This window comes from Pezoporus wallicus, unplaced genomic scaffold, assembly GCF_028554395.1.
Source record: "Pezoporus wallicus isolate ANWC-B61680 ecotype Strahan unplaced genomic scaffold, APGP_CSIRO_Pwel_v1 contig_6566, whole genome shotgun sequence".
In the NCBI taxonomy this organism is placed as follows: domain Eukaryota; kingdom Metazoa; phylum Chordata; class Aves; order Psittaciformes; family Psittacidae; genus Pezoporus; species Pezoporus wallicus.
The window spans coordinates 2,883,135-2,893,376 of NW_026638763.1; the positions used below are offsets into that span (position 1 = coordinate 2,883,135).

At 42.0% G+C, this 10,242-nt stretch overlaps 1 protein-coding gene across 6 annotated transcripts in view; it reads right to left on the reverse strand.

Moving 5' to 3' along the window:
- The window catches only part of KANSL1L (KAT8 regulatory NSL complex subunit 1 like), a 61,373-nt gene extending 53,640 nt beyond the window's left edge, over window positions 1–7,733 (reverse strand). For 2 of the 6 annotated variants that reach the window (XR_008972518.1, XM_057412289.1), the window contains exons 1-2: window positions 7,555–7,732; window positions 3,647–4,764 (exon numbers count right to left, since the gene is read on the reverse strand). Coding sequence is in view for 5 of the 6 variants with exons in the window: in XM_057412289.1 (XP_057268272.1) it covers window positions 3,647–4,764; window positions 7,555–7,632 (1,196 nt within the window). In the remaining variant the exon portion in view is untranslated. Of the gene's footprint in view, window positions 1–3,646; window positions 5,074–7,554 lie in introns of those variants that run through there. The other 4 variants (XM_057412290.1, XM_057412293.1, XM_057412292.1 and 1 more) reach the window with 3 other exon arrangements.
- Window positions 7,734–10,242: the final 2,509 nt, after the last annotated feature.

Below are 10,242 nucleotides of genomic sequence, written 5' to 3' on the forward strand. Positions count from 1 at the left end.
CTATGTTGCATTTGAAGTGGTTACGTTAGTTGGTTATGTTAGTTGTGAATTCCTGAAGGTTACTGTCGGCTTTGCAATGCCCACTTCAGCCCATCCACTCTGGCTGCTAGTTCCTAGCTGGGAGCTAGTGACCAGCACCTAGCATCTGCCTTTGAGAAACCGGAGAGAGGTACTATCATGCTTCTCTCTTATCATATCCCTGTGCAGTGTCCAAGGAATGTCCTGCACCCGAAGACTGTAACAGCAGTAGAATACACTACAAATTACTGATGGAAACTTGGTGCTTTACCTAAGAAACCTTCCACGAAAACTGAGAGGTTAAAAACATGAACGAGCTGAAGCTGGCAGAAAATGACAAAATTCCTGAAAAAGGCCAGCTGGTTTTTCGTATTTCTTTTTAGCAAATACTCAAAGGACCAAATATGTTTTGATTAAGCTCTTGAAATGGGATGAGGCTTTCCAGTTGCTCTAGGAACTAGGGAAGTTCAATAACTGAACTGTCAGCTAGAACAACTGCCTTCACCAGAAGACTTAGGATCTTTCTTCATTTTGGTGTTGAGGCCAACACCAATGCAATGCACAAGGGACAAGCGGTAGTCTCAATATAACAGCTATTTGCAACTAAACAACAAAGGTATTGAAATAGATGGATAGAGACAATCTTACTTGAGACACAAAGCACTGAGATACCGCTCAGAAGAGCTTATGTCAACACCCATTGGACAGAACTCTTTTCAGGATAATGAGAATGAACAGGTTCAAACTACTAAAAATTGCTCCAGGTTTTTTGCTACCATGAAGAATTGGAGCTGGAATAGGCTTCTTCCTCCTGACAGTAAACAGGCTGTTCTCAGGTAAGCACAGTAACAGCAGGTTTCTCCCTGCATTGGATTGACCCCTCCTCCCCCCATAAAAAGGATAAAAAGCAATGCAGGCATAACAGTGACCAGACACCAGTGTGATTACACCCTGAAGTTAAATGCAAACAGTCTCACCTCTGTGCCTGGCAAAATCTTGGAGCAGATTCTCCTGGATGGCATGCTAAGGCACATGAAAAACAACAAGGTGCTTGGTGACAGCCAGCATGGCTTCACTAGGGGGAAATCCTGCCTGACCAATTTGGTGGCCTTCTACGATGGGGCTACAGAAGTGATGGGCAGGGGTAGAGCAGTTGATGTCATCTACCTGGACCTGTGCAAAATGTTCAACACTGTCCCACACGACATCCTTGTCTCTAAATGGGAGAGACATCAATTTGATAGGTGGACCACTCGGTGCATAAAGAACTGGCTGGATGGCTGCACACAAAGCGTTGTGGTCAATGGCTCAGTGTCCGGCTGGTGACCAGTAACGAGCGGTGTCCCTCAGGGATCGGTGTTGGGACCAGTCTTGTTCAACATCTTTGTCCCTGACACAGACTGAGTGCGCCCTCAGCAAGTTTGCCGATGACACCAAGCTGTGTGGTTCGGTTGATATGCTGGAGGGAAGGAATGCCATCCAGAGGGACCTTGACACGCTTGTGAGGTGGGCTGATGCCAACCTCATGAAGTTTAACCATGCCAAGTGCAAGGTCCTACACCTTGGTTGGGCAGAGAAGAGATTCAGAGCAGCACTGCAGAGAAGGACTTGAGGGTGTTGGTCGATGGGAAACTGAACATGAGCTGACTTCAGTGTGCGCTCACAGCCCAGAAAGCTAACCATATCCTGGGCTGCATCAAAAGGAGCGTGACCAGCAGGTCGAAGGAGTCCCACAACAGGGCAGGCATGGAGGGAACAGGGCTTTTCCAGAACACACCCTCAGCTGCCAGCAACAGCAGTTTGGGGATTTCCTGAGCCAAAGGGGGTGCCTTTGTACTTAATAATCCTCTGGGGATTTTTCTCCTCAGTGGAACAAAACAAACTGAACAAGCCCAAAGTGGAAAAGACAACTTAAGGAATTCAAAAGCCACAAGAAGAAATAAAGGTAAAGGACTGGCAGGCAGAGCTAGAAACTCAACTGCCCCTGGCGAGAAGAGAAAAAACAACCTCTCACACAGAACTTCAGTCCAAGTTTTACATTATCTACTACCCTTCAAGAATTATGAGTTTCTCATCAGTTTTTCTTTTTCAGTTCATGTAATCACAAGATAAGAATGCGAGAGGCAGAGATATAACTCAGAAGTTCAAACATTATCAGTGAGAAGAATGCAGATTCTCCTATGCTGGGAAGAGACAAAGGAGAATACTACTTGCACAAACTCAAATATCTAAGGTGATCCCGACTTAGCTGGCAAGTCATCATGCTTTGGTTGCATTCCAGTAATTTACCATTCTGACAATATGTGAAAGAAAAATCAAAACTAGTTTTTACTTCGTTTCCAGGTTTCCAGGCATACATTTAAGGAAATGCAGCATGATTTCATATAACCATGCTATACTGAAGCTTCCCTCATTGAAGCTATGAACACATAACAGGGCACAGCTCTTTTCCAACTTCTTTGATTTCTTCTGAACATAATGCCTTACAAGAAATAGACCAAGATAAGCTTTGAAGTATTTATTTTTCCTCAAACACCAGTGTAGTTCTTAATGCTTTCTAGACACTCACTAACAACAGTTTAAGAAGACATCAGGAAAGACAAAACCAATCCTGACTTCAAGTGCTAGAAATGCAGGTGCAATGTAGCTCCTAGCAAACCGTTGTTTGTATGAAGCTCTATTCCATGTGTCACTGTCCTGACTATCACATCCTAACAGACCTCAAGACATACTCTGTTCTTGTCATCTCCCTTCAGAAGGGGAAAGCAGTTGTCCTTTCACTGCTTTCTAACTCAATCTCTTTGGTCATGAAATTTCAATAGTGTAGCAAGGCAGGGGACGAAAAAAAAAAAAAAAAAAAGAAAAATAGAAGAGGCTGTACCACCATAAGGGAACAATTTTACGATCTACTTCTCTTACCCGTTACTGATTTCCAAAGCTACAATAATTTGTACTGACACAATCCTTGCGAAGTCAAGACAGTATTAGTTCACAAGACCAATTTCCCTCTAGTTCTTCTTGAAAAAAGACACCAGCAACAATAAAAACACCACTCCTACCTTCATTCCCAGTAGCAGAACAACTAACTTCAGGAAGTAAACTAAAACATTTTACAAATCACAATTCAAAGCAGCAAACTTTTTCAATATACAACCCAAAACACTGGATGGCTTGACACCTGCATCAGATGACCATTTTTATTCTTTATCACATAGCAGTGGATTTCAAGATCCTAACATTGACTAATTCTTAATAACTCCAGAATAAAATTAGAATTATTTTCATACTGGCCAAAAAGCACTTTTACAGCACTGCTATTACTACTCAATTTACAGCACCATCCGAGGACTGAATCATTTAGCAGTACTAATGTAATGCAAACTTGTAAGAGTGCACTACAAAATCTAGCTCTACCATCTAGTAAAGTTAACTGTTCCTTAAACGCTGTAATTAGGAGTTCTTACTCTTTGCCTGGCCCCTGAGAAACCTGGCTCACACAGGCAGTCCCGCCGATTTCAGTAGGACTATCTATTGAGGGGTTACACAAGAAGGAACCTGCAGGTCTAGACCCTTGCATCTTGATTTATAAGCACGAAGGACATGAGTCTAGCAGGAATTTAACACTTACGCTTCCCCAGTTGCTCTTACAGTCTGTTCCTCACCATCTTCATCTGAGCTGCTACATGTTGCATCGGAGTCCAGATCCTTCTCCACACGAGACAGCAGGCCTCCAGTGTGAAGTGCAAATCCCCGGATTTCACCTGGTGCAATGTTAACTCCATTCTGGGGGTCCGAACTCGAACTACTCTCCAAAGTAGTTGTGTTGTTTTCTGGCCAACCTTCAGTGCACCTGAGGGAGCTACTGCTCAAAAATCTGGCTGGCTCATGGAAAACCTTCATCCTCTGTAGGTGATGTTTCACAAAGCATTTCAGCTGCTGATCGCAGTGTTTGATAACATGCTTTGCCAGAAGCATTTGTAAACGTTTCTGAGTTCTTTTGGCACGACTGATTTCCATTTGTTGCTTAGTGACACACTGGAGTAAGCGAGCATACACCTCCTCTGGGGTGCACCTCAAAATCCCTTCTGAAGTCCCATGAAGAATTTGGTGTAATAAATCCCCCTTTATTGTTTCAGTGCAGACTTCCAAAGCTCTACCCAAAAAACCATTCTTCTTGTACCATTTCCCATTTAAAAACTGCATTTCTTCTGCATTACTGGACTCAGTTACATTGGACTCTGAAAGTCTCTGTGTTTCTGCCAGATTCGAAGATGTGATCTCTGAAAACATTTGCCCTTTGACCTGTTCCTCAGGTTCTGAATGACTAATCTGCCCAGCTGAGGTGTCAGCACCATTATGCAATGACTTTCCCATCCTGAAGCAGCCCGGTTCTCCCACTTTCGTCTGCTTCCCGGTTTTGTTGTTAAACGCAGAATTTGTACTCATTAACAAGACAGACTGATAGCGCTTGGAGGATGGTGGAGAACCAAAATGCTGCACACTGAGGATATCATTCCTGAGGTTGGGCTCAGCAGTGGGGAACCCCAGGACTGAGCAAGTAATCTGTGCGATGGAGTCCTCTTTTATCTTCTCTTCCACTGCTCTGGAATTTTCCATGCACAAAGCTGTATCAGACTCCATAGCTCTAAAGGACAAAGAAGGTGACAAGTGGATACCATGACCTTTTGTTGCTGCCTCTCTGAGGGCTGGTGTCATTATAGCTACGGTAGGTAGTTTACAGCAAACCTGAAAATAACATGGGCCATGTAAATTTTCTCATTTTCATGACACAGTACAAATACAACAACTGTCAGTTCACTCTTTCAACATTTCAACATTATTAAAAGATTCCATTAAAAAAGGACATTATCTAAAGCACACAGATAGACTATGCTCCCCACCAAGTCAAACAAGAACACTCTTTTGGGTTTTGTCTTTATTCCATTCAGAGGTTGTTCCATGTGCAATGAAAGCCTTTATCTCATGGGAGTAGGTGGTCATGCTTCATTGCATTTCTGATCCTGTCAGTCTGAGAAATAAGACTCACTAAGTTCAAGACAGTCATCTAACCTTGCCCAAAGTGAAAAGCATGACCATAAGCCACATGACTGGAAGGATGTGTTTTAAAACACGTGTGTGAATGTATGTGTATGTATAGGCACACACAGAGGTGAACATCTACACATCCCCACCCCGTAAATCTGCCTGGATTTTATTGTAACCTGCTCTGGAGAGAAGTTACTTGTTGAGTTGCATTTGCTTTTTGTTTGAGTATATTTTTTATACTTAAATGAGTTAACAACAGTATCCCGGCAATGGCAGCTAGGTAGCTACCTAGGACAAGTTCAGCACAGCAGAACACCTACCACATAATGAAACACTCTGAAATAAACTCAGAGGCACTACTGGGAGAAACATATTTAATGTAAATCTATATAAAGCAAGCATTTGATAAATTAATGTATTATATATTCTCAAAAATAACGCTTTAGAAAGCAATCATCAAGGCTAATGCTATAAAAACTAAGAACTGTAAGTTCTAAATGTTTCCTAAAAAATCTTTCCGTGCCTTTGTACCCAGTTCTTTCTTCATCAGGCACTGCCTACATACCAGACACACAATAATATTCTTTTATTTTCTTTACTATTTGAGTAAAGACCAACAGTTTTCCTTTACAAGCCCTTTAGCCTGTGGCTAACCATAGCTTAAGCAAAGGGTTCCCTAACTTTGGGATCAAACCACCAGTGTCACCCTCCACCTCTTGTCAGCAGCTATGCTGTCATACCATGCTATATCTATTTCACAGCCTACACAGCAGGAATCACTGCCTTACACTGTACTTTCAGCATTGTGCAGGAGACAGTTAAATAAACCCAATGAAAGATTTAACTGAACATGGCCCACAGAAGCCTGAAAGATCAGATACTGTCAGATCTTCCTTAAGAAGCTAGAGACAAAGAAAAAAACCATAAGAGAGTAGTAAACAAGAGTGTAGCATAGTAATTCCACAGTAAATTCTCTGTTTAACTAGTGTACTAGTTGGTTCCTAGTTAAAGGAGGGGAGTGAGAGAGAGACTGCTTGATTTACGGCTGAGCTTAAACCTCGACAAATAGCATTTCCATTGCCTGCCTTTCAATGTCTTCAGTTTCTTTGATCTCCACAGCAGTTGCCCAGCTCAGCAATTTTCAACGCCCAGATCCCATAAGGGGTCAACAATTCCAAGATTGCCATGTATGGATCCTAAGAAAAGCAAACTCCCTGTCCAAAGCCTTAGCTTGTTTATAACTACAGGTTTTACACTGAAGGTGCAAACATGAGAGGGAGATGTGGAACACTAAGGAGCTGAGAAATACCAGTCTGGATGCTTTCTCCTTAACCCTCAAATTACAAAGAAAAATAGAGTACCACATGCTCCAGTACTGCCTTAACACTCTCTGTATGGTTTATTCACCTTTCACTACCGCATTGTACTTCAACCATGAGGTTTTCATGCTGTATATTACCTACTCAGCATCACAATGACCAGGTTTGACGGTCCTAATGCTAGTCCTAAACTATACTATTAAAATCCCAAAAGATTTTAACCTTTATCAACAAGCCAGTAACTTCAGACTATAGAGGAGTTCAGAATAAAGTCCTTCCCAGCAGACAGTGATTCAGTAAGAGCCCTGTTACTAGGATAAGACAGGGAAATGCACTGACAAGAGCTGTAGCCCCACTTGCAAAGCTTCTGGTGATTTGGCAACGCTCTCAGCATCTGACTGACTCTTGGTTTTGTGTCATTTCTTGCTAGCAGGCACAGGAATTTTTAAATCTGAAGGAGTATGGATTCAGACATCTATGCCTCCCCCCATCTCAGCATATGGCAATTAACTATAATAAGTCAAAGTGATTTAGAACGGCTAAACCATAAGGGGGAGAGAACTGAAGCCCATGCTTTCTCTGTGGGGTTACTATGAACACAAGGGAGTCCCATGTTAGATCTGTCCCTGGGAATTCCAAGATGCTGTCTCAGAAGAACACTGTCAGTCCGATACACTGAGCAATGAGTTTAGGACTTGTCCAACTTCACCATCTACCTCCCTCAGCCCGAGTGGTTAACAGTCAGAGGTTGCTACTCCTGAGAGCCAGGAAACATCCACACGCAGCAGAGCTGCTGCTCAAGCAAAGAAGGAGTTTGCGGGTATATATTTCATACCTATGTGAATATGAAGGCTATTCAAAAACTGGCACCAAAAAACTTCCAAAACTTCCAGTGTCTTAATTTGATTATATACTCTCCAATACTACAAACCCTTCTAGAACAGCCTCAAATGTCCTCAATTGCAATGCATACTTTTTTTTTTTCAGTTTAGGGGGCAGTTTTTCCCCTCTTTTAGACTTCTTCCCCTCTTACCTGCAAGTACCTTCAAATGGAACCAGAAACTGAAGAGCACCAACAAACCACTACATGTTCCTGACAGATGATGTTGAAATTACAATATATCTAAAACAAATGCTTTTGAAGAGAGAAATCGCTCAATTAGCCCCTTACCCAGCAAGGTGCAAATTTCACACGATGTTTCTGCCCTGAAGACAGTTGTGTGAGAAACTTCAGGTGTGTTCCTCTCATTTCAGTGCCATCAAAAAGACTTTACAAAACCTGGTACTGTCCCAGTCTCCAGTCCTTGGCATTTCTCCCAGAAGTTTACAAACACAGACACAAACAGTCATTGGTAAATAAGCACAACAGAGTATCAGCTGCAAAAACATAAAAATCAAAAATTAAACCCAAATTTTAGTACAAGTCCTTGGCTCAGTGAGAATGGTGCAGTTTTCATTTTGACACGTTTAATTTCATTTTGGCAGAAAGCAGCAAAAATAATTTCACTTCACTTTATTGGAAGTGTGTTTCCAGAGCCAAACCTGTTACCTTCTAGGGACAAAAAAACACCCCAGAAAGTGCAGAGGGAGGGAAGACAAGTACTGCAGCATGGTATTCAGGAAGAGGCTGTATTTTCATTCTGGAAAAAGCTTTTTTGTCCTAGGTAAACCATTTCAAGGATTTTTTCCATTGTGTACTACTTGGGGTTTCAAAACCAGACCAGCTGAAATGCTACTAAACTGGCAACCAGTTTGCTTTTCATCTGCTCAATACACACTCTACTTGAAGGACAAGAAAGAACTGTAAAAGGAAAAGCTGACGTAAAGTAAGTACTGGGGGAGGGAAGAAACAAGTACCACACACACACAGTACAGCAACTGATGTTTAAAGTGACTTTATGCTTATCCTCCCCTAATGCCCTAATTACCTGGCAGGATATAGCTGGGAATTGCAGTTTACCACAGCCAAGAACTTCCTGCTCCCTTCTCTCCCAAAAGCTATCGACTTCCCCAATGACCGCTGCACCTTTCCCTATCCTCTCTCCCCTGCTACTTCTGCTTATTTCTTAGTCCTCACTTGACATTTCCATGTTATACCCTTCTCTCCCAGGCTTACCCCAACAGAATTTGTCTAAATCCTGAAACTAGTGTCTTCATGCTGGTAATGAGCAGCACCCTATTCAAATAAACACACCAAACCCCAACCACAAACCTGTTTGCACACAGGGTGGCATTCCCTTACCAGCTTTTGTTTATAGTCGCTTCACTTCTTGGCTCTTCCCTCCCTTGCATAACATTGTCCCTTTAGTTACACAATGCTGCAGACAATGTTCTGGGGGATTTTTAATGGGGGATGATTGCTGTGTCATTTAGCGGGGTTTTTAATTGTGATCTTCTAGTTTTCAGTGACAATAACACTCCATTTGCATGAGCGTTTGTAAAGCTCCTCCCTACAAACCTTCTCTCCTGAATGGAGCCATCTTTTGTCATCCCAAACACCTGAAACTTTCTTGTTAACAATGAGATTCCTAGAAGCCAGGAAAAGATTTTTACATTCTATATATATAAAACAGTGTGTGTGTGTGTGTATATATATGCTATTTTGCTTTCAAATTCAAGGGCCTACAAATAATGCTTAAAATTAACACAACTGTTTCCAGTTTATTCATAGATGAATAGTGTTTTAGATAAGCAAACTTCCAATGTTTCTTTCTCGCCCAGAAGACATTTCAAAAGCAAAGTGAAGTCCTTGGCAGCAAACAGCATCTGGTGACACACCTCAGATTAAGCTCAGCAAGAACGTTCAAAAATATTGTATTTCAAACTGACAAGAGCTGCCGTCCTGCAGAAGAGCTACATGAGCAAGCTTGATCTGTCTACACCACAACTGACAAAACCTGGTTTCCTACAGCTTTGTGTTGTTTGCCCGCGATCCCTAGCAACTCTTGGACAGCCTCCCTAATACTGGTTAGACAAAAATAAAGCGGTGTTCTGGCAGACAAGCACTACTGAAGCACTGCCCTCACTGCGTGCCAGGACCCAGAGCTGGAGCTGGCTTTGGCCAGCTCTAAGCTGTGCCTGGTGGGAGGGTGGCATCCACCTGGGTAGTACTTCACCTACCTCTCCCAGTTTGCACAAAACTCACAGGACCATATTAACTTCTAAGAATAGAGAGAACAGCTCAACAGCATAAGCTGCACTTTCTCATAGAATAGTCTGCAGCAATGAAGGCAAAAAGAGATGTTGGCCCCACTGGGTATGTCCTGATTAGGAGTATGAAAGAAAAAGGAAAGAAAGGTGCCATCTTTAACACACCAGGGACTAGCCTTTAAGAGAAAGGAAAATCATCTCAGTAGGCAGAGCTTTTGTTTTCAGTTCAAAAGAAGCCCAGTTACTTCCTGACATGTATTTAAACATTTTAGTGTTTTGTTCTATTAATAGATTGGAAAAAAAAACAACAACCCAAACAGGATTATGTGGGGAGTCTCAGCTTTCAGCAGCGCTCACTGTGCAGACAGTACTATACAGATAAAGCTGCAAGCTCCAGTGTTCCACACTCCCCAGAAGATACAAGCACAAATTCCACCTCCTTGAGGAAAAAAACCTGAACTAACAATAAGACACACACACATCCTAAAAGGATCTTTGAAAAGAGAACTCAATTTTAGACAGACCACCCAAACACTTTTACTCATAAAAAACATCAAAAAGGACACACTTCAAGTGGAACTCATTAGTATTCATTTATGATAAAATACATGGCTCATTAAAATCTCTGAACAGGGTTTTTTTTCTTTGTTCATAACTGCTTCTGAACAGAGAGCTGTATTTTATTCCCAAGTTTATTTACTAGGCCATC